The sequence below is a fragment of the Mirounga leonina genome, unplaced genomic scaffold (genome assembly GCF_011800145.1).
Source record: "Mirounga leonina isolate KUSES-001 unplaced genomic scaffold, KU_Mleo_1.0 Mir_154, whole genome shotgun sequence".
Taxonomy (NCBI): domain Eukaryota; kingdom Metazoa; phylum Chordata; class Mammalia; order Carnivora; family Phocidae; genus Mirounga; species Mirounga leonina.
Genome location: NW_023270389.1, coordinates 59,281,433 through 59,301,544, shown reverse-complemented (window position 1 = coordinate 59,301,544; position 20,112 = coordinate 59,281,433). Strand labels below are relative to the sequence as shown.

Genomic DNA, 20,112 nt, shown 5'->3' with positions numbered 1-20,112 from the left:
CTCATTCGACATATAATAAAGTCCAAATATTCTAGTCCACAAGACCATATATGATCTGGTCCCCGCCTGCCTCCCCCCCATGCCTTGAGACTGTCCCCCAGCTCACTAATCACTAGCCACCCTGGCCTTTCTCTTGCAAGAACATGACAACTTGTCCTCACCACCGGTCATTCCTGTGCTAGGCTCTTGCCTCTTCCCAGAAAGAAGACCATCACCCCTTCTTGGTATTGAGGTCTTAGGTTGTATGTCCTCCTCAGAAAGGCCTTCCCTAACTAACCACTCAACCTAATGACACCCCAGCCAAATCTTTTTTTCTCCCATCCTGGATTTTTTTTCTTCATAGCACCTCCTGCTATTGGAAAATATCTTAGTTTTATAACACTTCCTGGTTTATTACCTGTGCACCCTCACTAAAATGTAACTTCCAGGAAAAGTGGGACTATGAAACAACAAATGAACTATGAATTTTAGATGAATATCTTAGTACTTTCACTAAGTATTTTAGATGAAAACTTTATAAGGAATGATTAAGTTACTTTTTATATACAGAGCTTATGTTGCTTTTTAAATCAATATGTCAGGGAAGTAAGAAATGTACTGTAATTAGCATGGAGCAAAGTAATTACATCAATTGTTAAAAATTCTTACCATTAAAGCCTTCTACCTGTAAGTTTTGTAACAGAAAGCCCATGTACAAAAAACAAGAATCATCAGGAAGCCTTGTTAAAATGCAGATTGTTGGGGCCCCAAAACATCCCACCTCCTCTTCAGAGTTTCTGATTCAGTAGATCTGGGGGTTGGGAGTGAGGGGCAATTTCTAAAACATTCCCAGGTGATACAGACATTACTAATCAGGGAACCTCACTTTAAGATCAAAATTTATCTGTAATTAATTGTGAAAAGAGGAAAAGGGCCTTAATAGGAAAAAAATAGGAGGAAATTTTATCCATAACTTCCAGAATTATCCTACTAACCTATTACTGAGCTATCCAGAGAAATCATTTTTTAAATACTTTATACTTATTTTAATATAGGATATTGTCTCATTTGATGTCAAGACTCCTTTTCTTACCTGATATTTATTAAACATGCATATAGATGTTTCATACTGATGCTCTACTCACATGTTTCCTTTTTTCTTCACTAGCAAATTCTTCTCCTGTATTTATTTAAAGACAATCCACCCCAAATAATGTTTGTCTCTCACCATTCCCTTGTATTGGAACTTCAAAATTTTCTATTATATTTAAAATCACTTGACATGGTAAACTGAGGAGATAGACAACCAATCAAAGATCATTCTCTGCTTCTAGTAGGCCCTTATCTCTTCTGGGTTCTTCGGCTTGTCAGGAGTTCTGAACTCTCAGTTTCCATGCTCATTCTTTTTTTTTTTTTTTTAATTAATGTATACTGTATTATTTGTATCTGGGGTACATGTCTGTGATTCATCAGTCTTACAAAATTCACGGTCCATGCTCATTCTTATTAGGGCCTGCAGCAGCTACCTCATCCATCTGTCCCTGGACCAAAGACACTTGATTTCCTAAACAAATATTCGAACCCATTAAATCTTAGAATCCAGAGGTCTCTTTGTGATAAAGTAATGGTATTTCTAGAGAGCTATGTTAATGTGATACTCCAAAATTCACATACACAGGTGTTTATTATTGTATTACTTGTAAAGTTGAAAATTGGGACACCAGCTAAATGGAAGAATAATTAAGTACATTGAACACTCATATGTCTTAGAAGATTATAGTCATTGAAACTTATTTATACATCTCTTTAATGTTTTCTGAATTCTCCAAATTTTCTACAAATAGCAAACAGAATTTTTGCAACCAAATGAAATTATTTTAAAGACAAAAAGATTAAGCTTTTAAACAGAAAAGCAAGTTAACTTGGATCATACATATTGCCACTGTTCACCCAACAACGTCCTTGAAGGACAATCACAGAACTTTCATTACATATGTTCTCAGAGGTAAAGCATTTAATGTGCTATGAATCGATCTGTGTACTTTTTGTTTTTGTTTTTGAGAGCAATGGTTGATTTTTACTAATTTAGATTTTAACCATAAACAGAATTTTGTTCAAAAAATACTTTTATATTAATTTCTCTGCTTTTTTAAATTAAGACAAAATTCACATACCATAAAATTAACCATTTTAAAGTGCACAATTCAATGACATTTTAGTACATTCACAAAGTTGTACAAACACAAATTCAATCTAGTTTCAAAACATTTTCATTACCCCAAAAGGAAATCTCGTGCCCATTTCCCACTCCACTCCAGCCTCTGGAAACCACCAATCTGTGCTCTGTCTCTATGGATTTATGTATTCTTGACACCAGTCACTTTCTTTTTAGTAATTTTTATTTTTTTAAAAGATTTTATTTATTCATTTGAGAGAGAGAGAGACAGAGCGAGCACAAGCAGAGGGAGGGGCCGAGGGAGAGGGAGAAGCAGACTCCCAGCTGAGCAAGGAGCCCAATGTGGGACTCCATCCCAGAACCCTGGGATCACGACCTGAGCTTAAGGCAGACACTTAACTGACTGAGCCACCCAGGGACCCCGACACCAGTCATTTTTTAAAGAGCTATGGTTATCCTTTAAAAAATGTACACATTCGGTAAGAATACTTGGCCCTGGCCTGCCTGCTTATTGTTCCTTGCCTGCTCTGGAGTAGCCGGGTGAGGCCTGGTGTCTTCCACATGACAGCCCCTCAAATACTGACTACAGCTCCGAGGGATCTCTCTCCCTCATCACCCAACACTACCATCGCCGGTGCCTCTACCAAATCCCTATGATTTTCTTCATCTTAAACATACAGATTTCTTTATGTGGCCCCTTTCCCCATAATTGATACCTGCTATGGATTCTCTTTAGCTCTTCAAGCTCCCACTCCATGTGTGTTGCCTGAAAGAGCCCCAAACTCCACGGAAAAGTCAGAGGAGAGATGGGGACGCAGGTCATGAGAATCAGACAAGTTGGTCCCTGGGCTGCAGGCTCCTGCGTGTTCTGTGACTGCCACCCTCCACTACACCCGAGTCGCAGTGCCCAGGTCCCTGGTGCAGCCCCTCTCCCCCGGGCCCCGTGCAGGGATCTCTCCCAACCTTGAGATCCACGGAGCTGCAGAAGCCACAGCAGCTCACAGGCTTGAGAAGAAAGGCATCCTAAGTGGAAACATACATCACAATTACTTGCAAATCATCTCCCTCACATCTTCCTGTCACAAACCATGAAAGAAGTCCTCTACTCTAAACATGGGGAAATTGCTCACAGAAAGAAGAGATGTTAGATCTAAATTTCAATTAACTTTAACACTGATTGCTACGTATCACTGGATTAGTCTCTGGTCCTTATTAATGAGGATATAATTAATGAAGTTTGCCCTGGGCAGTGGACCAGAGCCCAGATAATTTTATTTTAGACAAATAATTTAGGCTGTGTTTTTCAGAATATGGAATGCTTATTATAAATGCCATTTCTCAGGTTCCAGCCCAAATCTTGGGAATCAGAACTCCTGTAGTATGTGGTCCTGGGATCTGCATTTTTAACAAGTTCCCATATGTGTCATAAGGAAGTTTGAGGACCACTTACTAAAGAAAAAAAGTGTCCTATATTGAATTTGTATTGAATGCAAACAGTAGATATTGTTAATAGAACTTGCTCTGTAGAAAAATGTGCCAATCCGTGTGTTTGGAAACGATACGCTCGAAAATATTCGATAAGGTTCGCTTAAGGTATAACTGGCTCTATTTGATGTTAACAAGAAACATTCCTTAGAATTACTTCAAAAGTTCAGTAAGGGTCCTTTTTATTTACATTATTTATAATTAGGCTGATCCAAGGAAAGATCTAAACAGAGAGTTATAAAAAGCAGAATGGACACCAAACATATCATGAGCACATGTGCATTCAGTAAATATTTGCTGCATGAATGGTACACTTATAGTTACTTCATTTCCCAAATAAAAGGCAAGGATTGATTCTTAATCTCTCAGGTTTTTCCTTTTTCTCAAATATCAGTTGTATTCTGGCTATTTGAATACTAGCAATTATGACATCTGTAATTTCTCTAAAATATTAGATATTTGTTCATTTATTCAATAAATATTTATTGGTCATTTTCTATATGCTGGGACCTGGGCTAAGTTCCAGGGATATGATAGTGATTAAAACAGACTTGATCTCTACTCTGATGGAGTTTTCCATTGAAGAGGACTAGTAGCTTAGGTGTTTGGGGGAGAAGATTAATTATTTGAAAATCAAGGTAAATCTCAGAAAGAGTATCAGGAACTTCAAACCCAGGTATTAGGTTGGCCCTTGCTTCATTTTGCTCAGCTTTTCAGGGTGATATTGCTTGGGTTACTGATGTGGTTCAGAAAGTACTTCCTGTCCTTTCCAGTTGGCCTTTTGACTTCACTCAGAAAATTGTTAAATATTTGGAAGGCTAGATAATTACAGCTTACCAACATTTTAAAGTATGAAAATCAGAATCCATTACATATTATCTTCACTTTCTTCCCTCTGCAATCTTGCTCTCACCCCACTATGTCTCTAAAACTCCTCCGCCCAAGACTGGTGGACCATCAATCCAGGGAACACGTGTCAGTCTTCCCTCATCTGACTTCTTAGAGCCCGAATATCTCTGCCCTCCTTCGGCCTCCTTTGTAGGTTTCCTTTTCCTCAGTTCCTGGAAGAGCTTATGCCCCCAGAGTTCCACCCACAGCCCACTTCTCCTCTCGCTCTACCCCTGACTGATCTTATTACGCCCACATAATGACATCCCTTCAGATCAACCCTGTGAGGCCCATCTTGTACCAGACAGCTTTCCTGTGTGTGGAGACTGCCCTGTCTCCTCCAGCCAGCTCTCCTGTTCTCTATCATGGGAAAGCTAGCCTGGTCCCCGGTTTCCTGTTGCCTGAAGCAGATACTGGGTTTCCCAGTAGGAGACTAGTCAGCTGTTGGGAGTAATCCATGAAAGAAACAATGCCGGTTGTAACTAAAGGGCAATGGGAATAGAAGAGAAGGAAACATTTTAGGTACTTGAGCTTTACCATGTTGAAGTGATTGAATGGAGTCAGGCACTTACGGGCCATGCCACCCAGGCACCCCATCCCTTCTTATACTCTTAATTAAAGTTTTGAAGTTCTCGTCGATTTAAATTTTTTGAGATTCTCTCCCTCTCCTTATCCCTCCCCCTCTGCCCCTCCATCCACATGTGCACTCGCAGGCGCGCTCTCTCTCTCTCTAGAATAAATAAATAAATAAAATCTTTAAAAAGAAAAAAGACTTTCAAACCCAAAACCTGTCAAGTTAAGATCAAGAGGAGAAGAGGCTCCTGGGTGGCTCAGTCAGTTGTGTGCCGGACTCTTGGTTTCAGCTCAGGTCCTGATCTCAGGGTTGTGAGACTGAGCCCCACCTTGGGCTCCCAGCTCAGCCTGGAGTCTGCTTGAGATTCTTCCCCTCTCCTTCCCCCTCCCCCTCTTCCCCTCCCTCATTACCCCCACCCCCCCACACACACTAACACTCATGCATGCATGCTCTCACGCTCTCTCTCTGTCCCTAAAATAAATAAATAAATAAATAAACAATAAATAAAATCTTTAAAAAGAAAAAAGCCTTTCAAACCCAAAACCTGTCATAATAGGATAAATTCTATGGGGGAGAATTAGAGAGAAATATGAAATCAAGGAAAAATATAATGTACCATTTCCTTTCAGGAAGTGTTTCTACATGTATTTTTTTTAAATGTATAATAGTGGGTATAAAATATAGCTATGGTGTTTAGCTGATATGGTATTTAGATTCCTATGGAGACATTAAAAAGAGTTGGACGCTTAACCGATTGAGTCACACAGGTGCCCCTGAAAGCCTTTTTTTTTAACCTCGTCACTCTTTCCTGTGACCAAAAGTCTATATGCAAATTTTAATTCTGTTGCTATAAGCTTTAAATATTTAATGTTTCTTGCTGATGAGTAATCATACTCATTAGAGATCAGAATAGTATTTGATCAAAATAGCATTAATAAGTCGCAAATTTAGTAAGTAATTATTAAACACAAAAAGGTAAATTTTAATTATTTACCTCTCTTGAAAAGCTGCCCCACACATGGAGATTTACCGTTGTTTATATTTTCATGAATAAATGCTAGTTATTGCCAGGAGGAAACAAGACTCAGCAGAAAATTTCTACCATGTAATATATGTGTGTATATGTGTATGATTATATTTTGTATATAATACACACTAAGTAAATCTGTTCACAAAAATAGGTTGTAATAGAAATGTGTTTTCTTTTTTTTTAATTTTTTTATTGTTATGTTAATCCCCATACATTCCATCATTAGTTTTAGATGTAGTGTTCCATGATTCATTGTTTGTGCGTAACACCCAGTGCTCCATGCAGAACATACCCTCCTCAATACCCATCACCAGGCTAACCCATCCTCCCACCCTCCTCCCCTCCAGAACCCTTAGTTTGTTTTTCAGAGTCCATCGTCTCTCATGGTTCATCTACCCCTCCGATTTTCCCCCCTTCATTCTTCCCCTCCTGCTACATTCTTCTTCTTCTTCTTTTTTTTTTTTCTTTCTTAACATATATTGCATTATTTGCTAAAGAGGTACAGATCTGAGATTCAACAGTCTTGCACAATTCACAGCGCTTACCAGAGCACATACCCTCCCCAGTGTCCATCACCCAGTCACCCCATCCCTCCCCCCCACCACCCACTCCAGCAACCCTCAGTTTGTAGAAATGTGTTTTCTAATAACAATGTCTCAATTTCTTAAAACTTTTCAGACTTACTTGCATGTCAATAATCACATAATACTCACCAAAAAATTATTTTTGGTGATAGATCACCGGACCATTTAGATCTTCTTTCAGTGTTGATTAAAAGCAAATTATTGGAAACAATCTGACATGAAAAAGAATTTATTAAAATTTACTTTTGTTCCAATATTTAGAATTGTTCTTTCACTTGGTGCCCTGGAACCTTCCTTATACCCCAGGCAAGGCAGCACAGTAGAAGTAGGGTGGATGAGAGCTGTCCCTTCTTTTTGTCAAGTGGGGGAAGGGATACCGACAGAGGCAGGAAGGGAGGACTTGCCTGGCCTATTGCAGACACCTGCAGTGTAAGGATAACTTCTTGGGCAGGTCTCTTCGAAGAGAAGGAACAAGTGGAGGTTGAGTATTTGAATATTGCTTCATCGAAAACTACCCTTGAGCAGTACCCCTTGGAAAGCCTTTCAGTCACCCCCAGGACTGTACCTATGCCAGCTGGAAGATGAGAGATTGACCAAGAACTTCAGGTCAGTGGCAGAAAGAGCAAAGAGAGGTGGACAACAGTTTGAAATAAAAGGAGGATAAGGACCTGCAAAAATATTACTAGTGCATCACAGGCAAGTCTATTAGACTGTAAAAAAAGTTATTCCACTTTGAATAGTTATGTTGATTTCTGATTTTGATAGCTTGATATGTATTCAATCATTATGATGAAAGGCTTACATAAAAAGCATCATTGCTACTGAAAAGTTAACCCAGTTTCAAGTTCTTCTTTATAGTTTTTAAAAATAAAAACATTCTCATCTATACTAGTGTAGCTAAAACCTATGTAATCATTCAATCTTTCATTCATGCATGCACAAATAAGCATTTATTAGAACTATTCTGTAGACCAACCACAAGTCCATATGGAAACAAAGATTAAATATCACGTCTTCCAACAACATACACTCCGGTGGGGAGAATGCGCAGCCCATAGCCGCACAGTGGCCTGTTAGTTGTGATGAGGCAGGTATGATAATGGCAGAAATGAAGAACATGGGAAGCACAGATTCTGTCACAAAGGAAGTGAAATTTGAGTGAAACTTAAATACCCACCAGTGGTCGAAGGAACAGTATTTCAGGCAAAAGAAACAACTGTGCAAATGATTGCAGGTAGAAAACAACCTTGCATGCGGTAGGACACACAGTTTTGTGTCTTTCAAGCATAACGTGGTATTGTGAGGGGATAACATCATGAGACTAGAGGGGACAAAGATCACAGAAGGCTTGTACACTGTGCCAAAGACTTTGAACTTGTTCATGATGGGAAATCTGAAAAGGGAAAACTGAAAGGGATAACAGAGACAGATCTGCATGTTAGGATGTTCACTCTGATAGGAGCCTGGAAAGTGGATGTGAGTGTGAGTGTGGAGGCAGGGAGGCCAGTGAGGAGACTGGTGTAATGTTCAGGTGATGAAGACCCAAACCAAAGTAGTAACAGTGGGGTTTAGAAGTGAGGCAAGAAAGACAATAAGGTCTTGTTAACGGATTTAATATGTGAGAAGATTAAGTTTGGATATTCTCCATACCCAAATAAAAACGATTTACATACTGAAGAGTTTTTTAACTGACAACATTGAAGCCCAGAGATAAGCAGTTGTAGGGATGGTTAATTCACTGGTTTACCAATGTAATCAAGAATCCAGTGGCTTTCCATTTTGTGCTTTATATTGCAAAGGTTTGACTTTCATCCCATGCTGTACCCTCCTGGTGGCTGCTGTGACCTCAGTCACCAGATCCTTGCACAAACACAACCCAGACCAGAACAATAACTTCTTCTGGCATGTCCCTTTCTATCAGGGAGTAAAAGTCTTTCCCAGGAGGCTATTTCTTACATCTTGTTAGTCACTGACTGGGACCTATCAACTCTGTACTCCATGGTATGTAGAAGTGCCCATGAAGGATCTGGACTCCAGTACCTGAACAACATTGTGCTTCTATTAGCAAGAAGAATGAGGACATTAGCTCTCAGGTAGTAAATCAACTAGGGCCTGCCCAGACTCTCAGCTTTTTAGCCTGGGGGAAATGGATAAATGTCATGCTCTTTATGGAGATAGTAACTTTCAGAAGAGGAGCTGAGTGAAAAAATAGGATGAGATTTGGAACATATAAAATTTGGGGTACCTATAGGGCATCCAGGGAATGTTTGGTAGTCAGTTGGGTATAGCATCTGGGAGTCATGAGCAGATAGCAACTGGTGGCTTAAATCTTGGCATGGATGAAATTCTTAGTAGGAATGTGAGGCAGGAGAAAACAGGGTTATGGAAAAATCCTTGAGGAACACAATCCTCTAAGAGGAAGCCAGAGAAAGAAAAATCCGTAAAAGACATCAAAAGACTAAAGAAAAAGAATAAAAATACTTTTGTCATGAATTCCAGAGGAAGTGAAATGGGGGTACACAGTTTTGTCAGGCTTTCCTACATGCCTTGTCCCATTGATATCCACTGTCACACAAGTGAAACAGAGTAGCTTGAAGTAGAGAGTGTTGATGGGGTGCATGGGCAGGATGCTTTTGATTTTGCTCACGCATTTCAGACAGGCCCCTCTGATTCTTATGTGTACACAGACAGAAAATCTATACCCTGCTGTCAGAGAAGTGGAAGCCTTTTGTCTTAGAAGCTCGCTGTGAACACACAAGGCTGTCCTAGGAAGACTTGAAGAAAGAGGTTGAGAAGCACAGAATCATTGAAGTATGACTAGTCCCTTGAGCCACAGCCTAAAATCTTCATCTGAAAATCATCATCATCATCATAATAACAATAATAAAGATTCTGCCTAATGGTGACAGAGAACAATGTCACTGCCTATAAAATCCTTAATGGATTGGTCGTAATTTCTTCCTTCCTTTCAAATAAAACTCATGTTCTTTTCACTCAGAGAGTACTTGGATGATGACTGGATCTCAGTGCCACACTCCTCATAACAGCAACATGGAATGGGGATGGCAAGTGCCATTAACACCATTTTACAGAGGGGAATCCAGGGAAGCTTAGGAGTGAGTCACACAGGGTCACGAGATGGGCAGCTCCAGGCCCAGAAACCATGTTCTCACTCTCATTCCCAAGTGGCTCTGCTCTTGAGAAAAGCAACCACGTGTGTATAAGCTTACAGCGTTCAAAGAGCTTTCCCATCCATTTTCTCATTTAACTTAATGCTTTGCTGCCATCTTGCCTCAGCGTTACATTTCCCAGACTGGGTTTACCCCAACAATTGTTTCAAAGATTAAGAACTCTGATTACAAATTCCTAAATGATACACTTGCTATCCAGAAGTCGAAGTAAATAATGACAGTATCATTTCTTCTTTGGTTGAAAACCTTTTTTTAAAAACACAATATAATTTTTCCAGATGAAATTAAACTTCTCCTGGAAAAAAATGATAGTCAGTGTTCCACTCAGGCAATGTCACTTGGAAAAGTAAATGAATCCATTTGGATTTCAAACTTCTGAGTCATGTGGGATGTCCTGATCATTCTACTTTGAAATTGCAAGCCACTTCCTATTCTTCTCATGACAGTTCAGAAGATTGATAGTTAGTACTTCTTATTTTTCCTTTCCTAATGTTTTAATTTCTCTCCTTTACTTATAATAAGTTGCAATCACTCCCTTTCAAGGTACAACTACAGTATTTGAGCTTGGTGATCAACTCCCTTGTAATCAGAAGATGCAAATTAAAATAATAATAATATGATGCCATTTCAAATTTTTCAGATAGGCAAAACATAACAAATCTGGTAACACCAAGGGCTAGCAAGTATGTGCATCTGCAGGGACTCACATATTACTCTGGGGGTGGGGGGAAGTACTTGGAAAGTAACTTAGCAAAACTTTGCCAAGCTCAAGTTGTACATATCCTGTGATGTAGCATCTCCACTTCTCAGTGTCTCCTCTAGTAAACCTATAACAGATAGGTATCAATAAACACACACAAAACTGTTCAGTACTGTTGGTAACAGTGACGAAGTAGAAGCAACTTCGCTGTCCCCCAGTAGGGTGAATGTATAAACTGTGCTTTAAGATTCAGCAGTGGAGTTGAATAGACATCCACATGTATAAAATCTCAAACACCTATTGTTGAATTTAAAAGTTGCTCAAAAAATAAAATAAAATAAAATAAAAGTAGCTCAACAAGGGTGTAGTACTACATACATGTGACGGTCAAATGCGTGCACACAAACATGCCCTCATATGCAAAACACACCAGTAAACATGGAAAAGCACCAGCAGGAATGATATAATCAACTTCAGGATGCTGGTCATCTCAGTGACAGTAGAAGGATAAGAGAACAAAACTGTGGCTTTACCTATATTATTTTACTTCTTTCAAAATTGAAATAGATTACAAAATAAAGATAGGAACTATTAGTATCGTTTTAATCTTCGTGGTGGGCAGACAGGGTTTATTATATGTTCTATTTTGCTCTATGTTTGAAGTGTCTCATAGTTGGAAATTTAAAAATTCAAAGCTCCCTTTCTAGCGAAAGAGCACAAAGGGAAAGGGAAAGCAATGACTGAATGGGAGAGGAAAAGTTAGGAATAGGATTTGGCAAACTTTTTCTGGGAAAGGCCAGATAGTAAATATTTTTGACTTCGTGGGCTGTGTCTCTGTCCCCCTTACTCACTCGGTCTTTGTAACACAAAAGCAGCCATAAAGAAAATGTAGCTAAACAGGCATGGCTGTGTTCAATATAAGCTTGCTTACAGAAACAGCGTGCGGGTTGGGATCTGCCCATGGGCTATGGTGTGCGGCAGATTACAGTTGCTGAAAGTAAGTGGCTTCAGCAGACAAGTGATTTTAGGCTAAGAGGCTGATCCCAGAGCCAAGGAATACCCACCTCAGTTGGAGACCTCAGCCACAGCCTCCCAAACTAAGAATCTATGTCACGGATGAAGTACCTTTGGCTGTTGAGGTTCTAGTAGTAAAACTCATAAAAATAATCGTTGAATTCTAACACCGTTGGGGGTTTTGTTTGGAGTTTGCTGTTTGATTTGGATTCCGTTTTCACTTGGGCCGTGGGAGCAAGTTTATCCCAGATGTGCCTGCCCATATTCAGCCCTGGGTGCTTCTCTTCAACCTGCCAAGGATGTCTAGAATTCTTACTTAGGTCACAGAAAATGTTTGAGCCTCATCCCATTCACCACGCATGCACAGCCCTGTACTGCTTTGACCTGACCTCTAAAACTCAACAAGGTCACTCTGGGAGTGAGTTAATCAGCTTAGCTGAACCCTTGGCCTTTGGTCACTTACACCTTTTGGCAGGGAGGATTCAGCACTGCAGCAGGCTTTCCTAGAAATCAGGAAGCATTACTGCTCAAGCTCCTATTGCAGAACCCCTTGAGACTTCTAGAAAAGGCTGATAGAAGGGGCCAGTTATTTCTTAGCTGCCTAGATACTATCCTGGCCTGTGCAGCCGTTGTTCTGATACCAAGAAAGGCCAGGCCCCAGGGCATTACTTAAGAAGAAAGTGCTTTTGCCGTCTCTCTCTGTACACAACCCACGTTGACGGACCCAGACTGCTTAGCATATCAGCATTGATGGTCCTGGCACCCCTTGCAAACTGAGAACATTGTCAGGCCACAAGGATGGTTAATAAAACCGAAAGGATTTATTTACGAGTTTCTTCTGAGACAAGCCAAACACAAGGTGTGAGGGTAAAATGAAGGATGTTGGTGCGGTGGGACCAGCGATTATGGCAACATTCCTGAGAGGTTAATTGTATGCAAACCATTTCTCTGAGTAGCAAAGTGATTCAAGGCCAAGCAGGACTCTGAGTGCTAACTTCAGGTGTGTGTGTGTGCGTGATAGTTAGTGAACTGAACAAAGAGGCATACATGTTCTCTCCCCTAAGGACCCCACAAACTAAAGGGCTAGTGGAGAATGTGCCCTGAGCAAAAACTGACTCAGTTGCTTTAGTGTCCTTGATTGAAGTGAAAAGCCTAACAGTCACTGAAGCAAAATACCTCTTGCCTACTTACCTGTCCTGACATCGAGATTCCAGACGCTTGGCAATGTTCCTGTTGCTACATGTGAAGGAATAAAGAAACGAGATGGAGGGAAGGAAAGAGAAGAGCCTGGGTTGGCCCCAGTCCCCTAGCTGTATCATCAGCCTCTTTTCCTGGTCTTGTAAAATGAGAGGTTTGCTTTCCTTCTTAGGTTCTTGTGTGACGCGTAACTTCGAAGGGTGATTGCCAGATGTTGTGAAAAATATTTCAAAGAGTTCAAAGAATGCATGTTGTTAATCATCACATCTAATACTGCAAATCTAAGAGTTTTTACCCCAAGATGATCAGAATATGTTTTAGTTCTGTTCTCCCTGACAACAGCTAGGACCTATTGAGTGAAAGCATGCAACTTTGAGCCTATCAAAGATGCATGTGAAGCTGTTCCTGGAACTCGGGGTTGAGGACCAGGCTGACTCTGTAAATCTTTCCATGGCTGGGACTTAAAACTTTTGGTTGTGTTTATTCAGAATGTTAATAATTTTGGAAATTATTAAAATGGAACCAACATACTTTCTTTTTAAGAGACTATTGAGATCACAAATCATTCTGCAAATATAATAAGCTGTGTAAGTTGAATGAGTCCAATACTCAGTGCTTGCCATGAATCTGCTGGAAGCGTGGCCATTTTCATGTGACAATTCATGTGTGGAACTAAGGAGGCATGAGGAAAGTTCTTTAAAAATTCGGCCTCAAAATTTCAGTACTTGTATTGCACAAAAATGCTTTTCTAAAAAAAGAAAATCTTTCCTCTCCCCCCCGCCCCCCGCCTCTGTTCTCAACATTTGTACTTCCCTTGTCTCTTGTCATTACATTTACCTAACTCTGCACTCTTGGCAGTGTCCCTGCCTGCAAGAATCCTATTTGAAGTTTAAGACACTCATTAGCTGTTACTTCCTGGGCCTCCCCTGTTCCCTGTCCAGGACGAACTGATGCTTTTTCCTTGTGTCCCCCCCTTATCCCCTGGGGCACTGGCCCATGGAAATCACTGGAAGCAGTTCTTTAAAATACAGATCTCAAGCTCCACCTCAACTCTACTGATTCAGATACAGATTCAGGGGTGGAGCTGAGGAATCTACATCTAAAAGCATCCCAGTGATTCAGATGTTCTTGGCTGTGCAAACCTACACCATTCATTGTGCCTCCCAAAACTACAGCACTGTCATCTGCATGCCAAAATGCAGGGTATTCGTATTTCCTTCAACACATATTTATTGAGTACCTACTATGTACCAGACACTGTTTGGAGTGCAGGATAAACAGGTGGTCCTTCTTTCTTGGACCTTACATTCCAGTTGGGGAAGTCAGACAATGCAAAATTTAATAAGATCCTTCGGTACTATCTTCTAAGATGCTAAGTGCCAGGGACAAAAACAAAGCAGGGATGAAGGAGACAGTGAATGGCAGGCTTGTGATGAAGTTACCCACGAAGGCCTCACGAAGGTGGCGATAATTGAGCAGAGACCTGAAGACTGTGGTAGAAGGCCATGTCGATATCTGGGGGAAAGGCAAACATAAGGCCCTAGAGCAGAAAAACGCCACATACATTCTGGAAACAGAAAGGTGGTCAGTGTTGCTGGAGCAGAGCAAGTAGGAGAGTGTAGATGAGGAGGTCCATGAGATGAGAACAGGGAGAGCAGATCTTGTTAGGGCTCATCTGACACTGGAAGAACTTGCTCTTTGTCTCTGAGGGAGGTACTGGAATTCACAAGGCTTATTACAGTTTGTTCCAGAATAAATACTCAACAAAACTTGATAAATGAAGGAATTCTCTGCTATGTGGTTTCCAAAAGCCTCTTGTGGTTTACACTTAGACTAATAATGACATATAGAAATATTTTAGCCTAGATATTTTAACACAAATTTTTAAAAAAATTTTATTTATTTGTTTGAGAGTGAGTGAGTGAGTGAGATCACAAGCAGGCACAGAGGGTGAGGGAGAAGCAGACTCCACATTGAGCAGGGAGCCCAACGTAGGGCTCAATCCCAGGACCCTGGGATCATGACCTGAGCGGAGGGCAGGTGCTTAACTAACTGAGCCACCCAGGTGCCCCTTAACACAAATATTTTTAGCAACAAGATAGCTATACTCACCTGCAGCCAGGATGCATGGAGCCAGGATTCAAATATTTCACATACTGGCCATATGATCTTGATAAGTTGTAAAGGCTCTCCATGCCTCAGTTTCCTAATCCATAAAATGGGAGAAATAATATTACCTATTTCATAGAATTTTGATATGTTTACATATGAAACCGTAAGAGGGATGAGTTTTGAACACCAATAAATGTAAACTATTATTATTAGCAGAAATATATTGATAAGACATTGATAGTTGAGGGAGTTAATATATTTAATATTAAATTTTAAGTGTGCATTAAAGAACCATATAATGTTTATATATATATATGTATATATATATATATATATAATTTCTACCTGCCATTTTGGTGTGTACATGTTAAAGGAATGAGAGTCTCATGCAGTTCTAGAGGTGGTAAAATACGCAGGGAGGCAATGAATAAACATGAATATGATGGTGAGGATGACAAGGATAATGAAGGAGCTACAGTCATCAGGAGATAAGAATCATCTCTACTGAGGGGTATTGCTGTCCCTCGAGGGTATTAATGGAAATATAACAATGGAAACTATGAATTAAACTTCAAAGAAGTCCATCTTTCAGTCAGACTTGGTTTTCTTCCTACAGGACATGATTCAAAGTAAGTTTCTCTCTAGCTCTAGCTCCCTGCACACTTGGGTCACGAGGCCCTATAACACAGAAGAAATATTCTATTCATGTGGGTTACCATTGCATTGTCTAAGGCAGTTTTAATACAACCTTGGCAATACCTTGGCAATTCCTTCCACGACTGGAACGTGGTTTCCACTACAAGAATCTAATTCATGACTCACTTGAATTAACTTGAATATCTTTGTGCAGATGTTAAATGTAATTTTTTATTCCTAACAATTACCAGAGGTGGTAAATATTACTTTCCCTGATCTGTGTCCATTCCTAAGTTTAGTACTCATTTGGAAGAAACTTGTGAACCATGCCCACCTTTCCTTTACTTTTTGCTAATATTCCTGATCAGATCCACCTCTTGTGGTTATTTTCGGTGGCTCCGGAGGGAGATGGCTGGCTCCTGGACATTTCTCAGTTATTGTGCAACCTTGGGCCAATTACGTCTGTGGGCCTCAGTTTCCTTCACTGTAATGTAGGTATGATAACCTCCAACTTAAAACTGTTTTGAGGATCAAATGAGGTACACGCGTTATGTGCATAGGACAGTACTGCTCACGTCCTACATGAAAATGCAGTACACTTGTTAACTATGAGTGGCACTGCGGCAAACCGGCTTGGGCTATTTTTGGCGACCTTTGCTTTGTGATTCTTCCGTAGCGGTTCAACATGTGTACGTGTTCTGTCTTCGTTTTTACTTACCCTTGCGTCCCTCGCCTTGCCTTCGGGGAAGCCTTTCGGAGAGCATCCTTGCTGTCCGCAGGTGGCCTCTAAGCCCTCTCACTTCCCAGCTGCCCCACCGGACTGCAGCTCCTCCTAATGAAACCAGGAAACCCAGCACCCGCCCCAGCCAAATGCTCTCGCTCTTCTCTCGTTGCAGGATGTTCTGGAAGCTCTCCCTGTCCTTGTGCCTGGTGGCCGTGCTGGTGAAGGTGGCGGAGGCCCGCAAGAACCGGCCTGCGGGCGCCATCCCCTCGCCCTACAAGGACGGCAGCAGCAACCACTCGGAGCGATGGCAGCACCAGATCAAGGAGGTGCTGGCCTCCAGCCAGGAGGCCCTGGTGGTCACCGAGCGCAAGTACCTCAAGAGTGACTGGTGCAAGACGCAGCCGCTGCGGCAGACGGTGAGCGAGGAGGGCTGCCGCAGCCGCACCATCCTCAACCGCTTCTGCTATGGCCAGTGCAACTCCTTCTACATCCCGCGCCACGTCCGCAAGGAGGAGGAGTCCTTCCAGTCGTGCGCCTTCTGCAAGCCCCAGCGCGTCACCTCCGTCCTCGTGGAGCTCGAATGCCCTGGGATGGACCCTCCCTTCCGACTCAAGAAGATCCAGAAGGTGAAGCAGTGCCGGTGCATGTCCGTGAACCTGAGCGACTCGGACAAGCAGTGAAGCCCCCGCGGCGGGACGCAACTCGCTCTGCGCGCCGCCGCCGCCGCCGCCGCCGCCCCCGTCCTCTGAGCCCACGCACGCGCTGCCCGGTGGCCCCCTCCGTCGCAAGCACGTTTCCCGGGGCCGACGGCGCCCTTGTCTCACGCGCGCGCCGCAGGGGGAGCTTCGCTGCTGTGTTCCCGGCCGACCGCGGGCCCCTCCTGGGCGTCCCCAACAGGCTGCGTTTCAGGCCTGCGGGCCGCGGCTGGAAACCCACTACCCCCCAGCCAGCGGTCGGAGAGGGGGCCTTTCTGGGGCTGCGCTGCCGATGGGGCATTGATGTTTCCACCGTGTGGAAAAGCGAGTCTTTCCCGGGCCTCACCCTACACTCCAGCTCCCCTTTTCCCAGGAAGTGAAGGATGCGGCCCTCACCCCTCTCCCGCTGGGCCCGGGGCCCTCCGGCTGCGAGGTTCCCCGGTGAAGGGAGGGCTGCCCTCGCGCTGCTGTGATGCGGATCCGGACAATGTCCGTGCACAGGGAGGTTCTCCTAACAAACCCGATAGCCGAGAAGACGACTTGAGCCACTGGGATCATGAAATGGGCTTCCCTGGGGACCTTGCTCACAGCAGGCCACACTCTCCCCCACCCCCAGCCACCACCACCTTTTCTTGCCCACGTCCCCCACCTCCCTCCCCCGCCCACATCCGTGGACTCAGATGAACTCTGGTGTGCATGCTATTATCGCTGCAATTAGAATATTATTACACACAAAGGTCTCCATATTAACGCTGGTTTTGTAATTGACCTGTATTGTAAAGAGCTGTTCAAAAGCACTATAGACCTATCCATGTATTGTTTCACGAGTTTGGACTCTGGCTTTGCAGCACCATTCTGAGTAAGGCTCACAGCGGGGTTCACTCAGTAATAATGCCTGATCAGCAGTTCACTGTCATGCACCTATTCTTAGATTGGGCAGGGAGAAGGCAGGTGATTTTACATTGTGATTTTACAATGAATAATACTTCACTGAAGGTACTGAAGCACTGCAGCACAAGGTAGGAAGTGGGTTGGGATGGATGGGTGTAGGGAGGGGACTCACTAGGAAGTCGTCAACAGGGAACTCAAAAGCCCTGTGATGTTTAATATGCATATGTGGTGTGAGAAGGTCTACTATTTTACTACCATGACACTAAACAAAACAAAACAAAAAATTCCTGGTAAAAGAGAGAAATATTTAAATATATAAGGAGTCAGGTCACTTTGTGGTGTAGGAGAAAGTAAAAGATAAAATATATAGAATAGAAATCTAGTTAGCTACAGAAGCTTCCTTTTCAAAGAATGGACTTTTTTTTTTAAAGGGTGATCAAACATCAGCTCACCTTTTATTTTTATAAGGAATCAATAAGGTTTTCATGTTGCGGTCTCTTGGCAGAACAAAGCTGACATAATTTATTTTCTTGCAAAATTATACTTAGTTTCAGTCCCTTTGCTAAATTGCCCCACAGAGGCTTCCCTGTGAGTAATGTTTATGGAATCTGATAAATGTGAATGAGATGTTGGTGGGAATCAGCATACTTTGAAAACCTTTCATTGGTAATTTCTGAGCACCGAGTCTCAAGTACTGCTGCAAGGGCACTCAGAAAGGCCCATTTCCAGGTTTGTGGGACCCTCTACAAACTGCCTGGGGGACTGAGGCTTCCTGAAGTTAGACAGTGATGGGGGCGGGTCTAGGTGCATTCACCTGGAGATCAAGGCGTGGTGTGTCCCTGACTCCATTTCCTGCTTCTACACTGCAGGTTTCATGTCTGTCTCTTCTGTAACTCCATGAGCCCTGAGCAGAATGTGCTGTTGTAAAAAGGGGTATTCGTTTTAGAAATGGGTATATACAGCCCTGAATCAGGAGCAGAACTCAACAGAAATCCTTGAAGGCTGGAACCTTGGGATGGAAAGAAAGAGTGGAGAGTGTGTCCAAGTTCAGAAATTATTTTTGCATTGAATAGAAAACCTCAAGTCAGACTCAGTGCAGAACACACAGCGAAAAGCTGTGAAGGAAGGAGGTTCACATGACCCTAACAGAGGCCAATGGAGTAGAGTAGGGTGGGAGCGGATGGGAGTCTCTGGCTGACTGCAAAGCCAACCCTGTCATTTTATTAACACATAACCCACACAGATAGAGGAAGGATTAAGCTATGAACTCACAGAATACAAACATGAGCGCACTCTCTTTGAACCCAATTGTGGGTGTAGCAATAGAAGCAATATGATATGCTGCAGTGTGAAGCTCCTTCTGGGGGTTCTTATATGTACAAAGTTTACCTTATAATGGCTCAAATTGTATTTAATTGTTTTTTTTTGTCTGTTTATAAATGAAGAAAAGCTATAAGTATAATGTAATTATTTTATAGGTGTACTATTAAATTATAGAACAAATAAAGATACTCTAGGATTATATGTGATCCTGGTGTGATGTGCCATAAAAATGGAATTCAGAATTTGTTTCAGTGGGCAATGAAGGAAGCACTGTTCAGAGTGCTTTTGTCCCGTCTTGGTGAGTTCAACCCTTAGCCTACGTCCTGCAACCTCCTTTGGGACCTGGCATCTTCAAAGAGAATCAGAATCAGGCATTCAAGGAGCAGAGGTGATGGGGATGGCTGTCAATCCTGGTCTTGGGGAGTTTCCAAGCCTCTTACAGATTGCTCAGCAGCTGAAGACAGAATTCTTAGGCTCTTCTCATTGTGTTCTTTGAATAAGAAATTCTGAATGAGGAAGTGTTGAGAAACTGCTGCAAATAGCTCATCTTACTTGTAATGCCCAGGGCACCACACTTACCTCTTCAACAAGCCAGAACTTGTCTTGAGTTTTGTCCATTTTCACATTCACTTTTCATGTGTTTCAACATTTCTTAATTTAAATACTTCTTAGTTTCACAGTGTCTCTATTTTTCAACTAATTGACTTATATTCCATTCAAATAGTTCAATTACCAATAAAACAATAAACACTATAATAAACTTGCATATGATTGATTTACTGTATGGACTTCAAAGGAATTAAATTTAACTTAATAATAATTTTTTGTATTCTTATGTTAATCTCCATACATTACATCATTAGTTTTAGATGGTGTTCCATGATTCATTGTTTGTGCATAACACCCTGTGCTC

The 20,112-nt window shown here is 41.9% G+C and overlaps 1 protein-coding gene across 4 annotated transcripts in view; it reads left to right on the top strand.

The window, feature by feature from the left end:
* Positions 1–19,400, top strand: part of GREM2 (gremlin 2, DAN family BMP antagonist) — a 106,759-nt gene extending 87,359 nt beyond the window's left edge. For all 4 annotated transcript variants that reach the window (XM_035010930.1, XM_035010928.1, XM_035010929.1 and 1 more), the window contains one exon: positions 16,463–19,400. In XM_035010930.1, the coding sequence (XP_034866821.1) occupies positions 16,464–16,970 (507 nt within the window). In that variant the 5' untranslated portion in view covers position 16,463 and the 3' untranslated portion in view covers positions 16,971–19,400. The remainder of the gene's footprint in view (positions 1–16,462) is intronic.
* Positions 19,401–20,112: the final 712 nt, after the last annotated feature.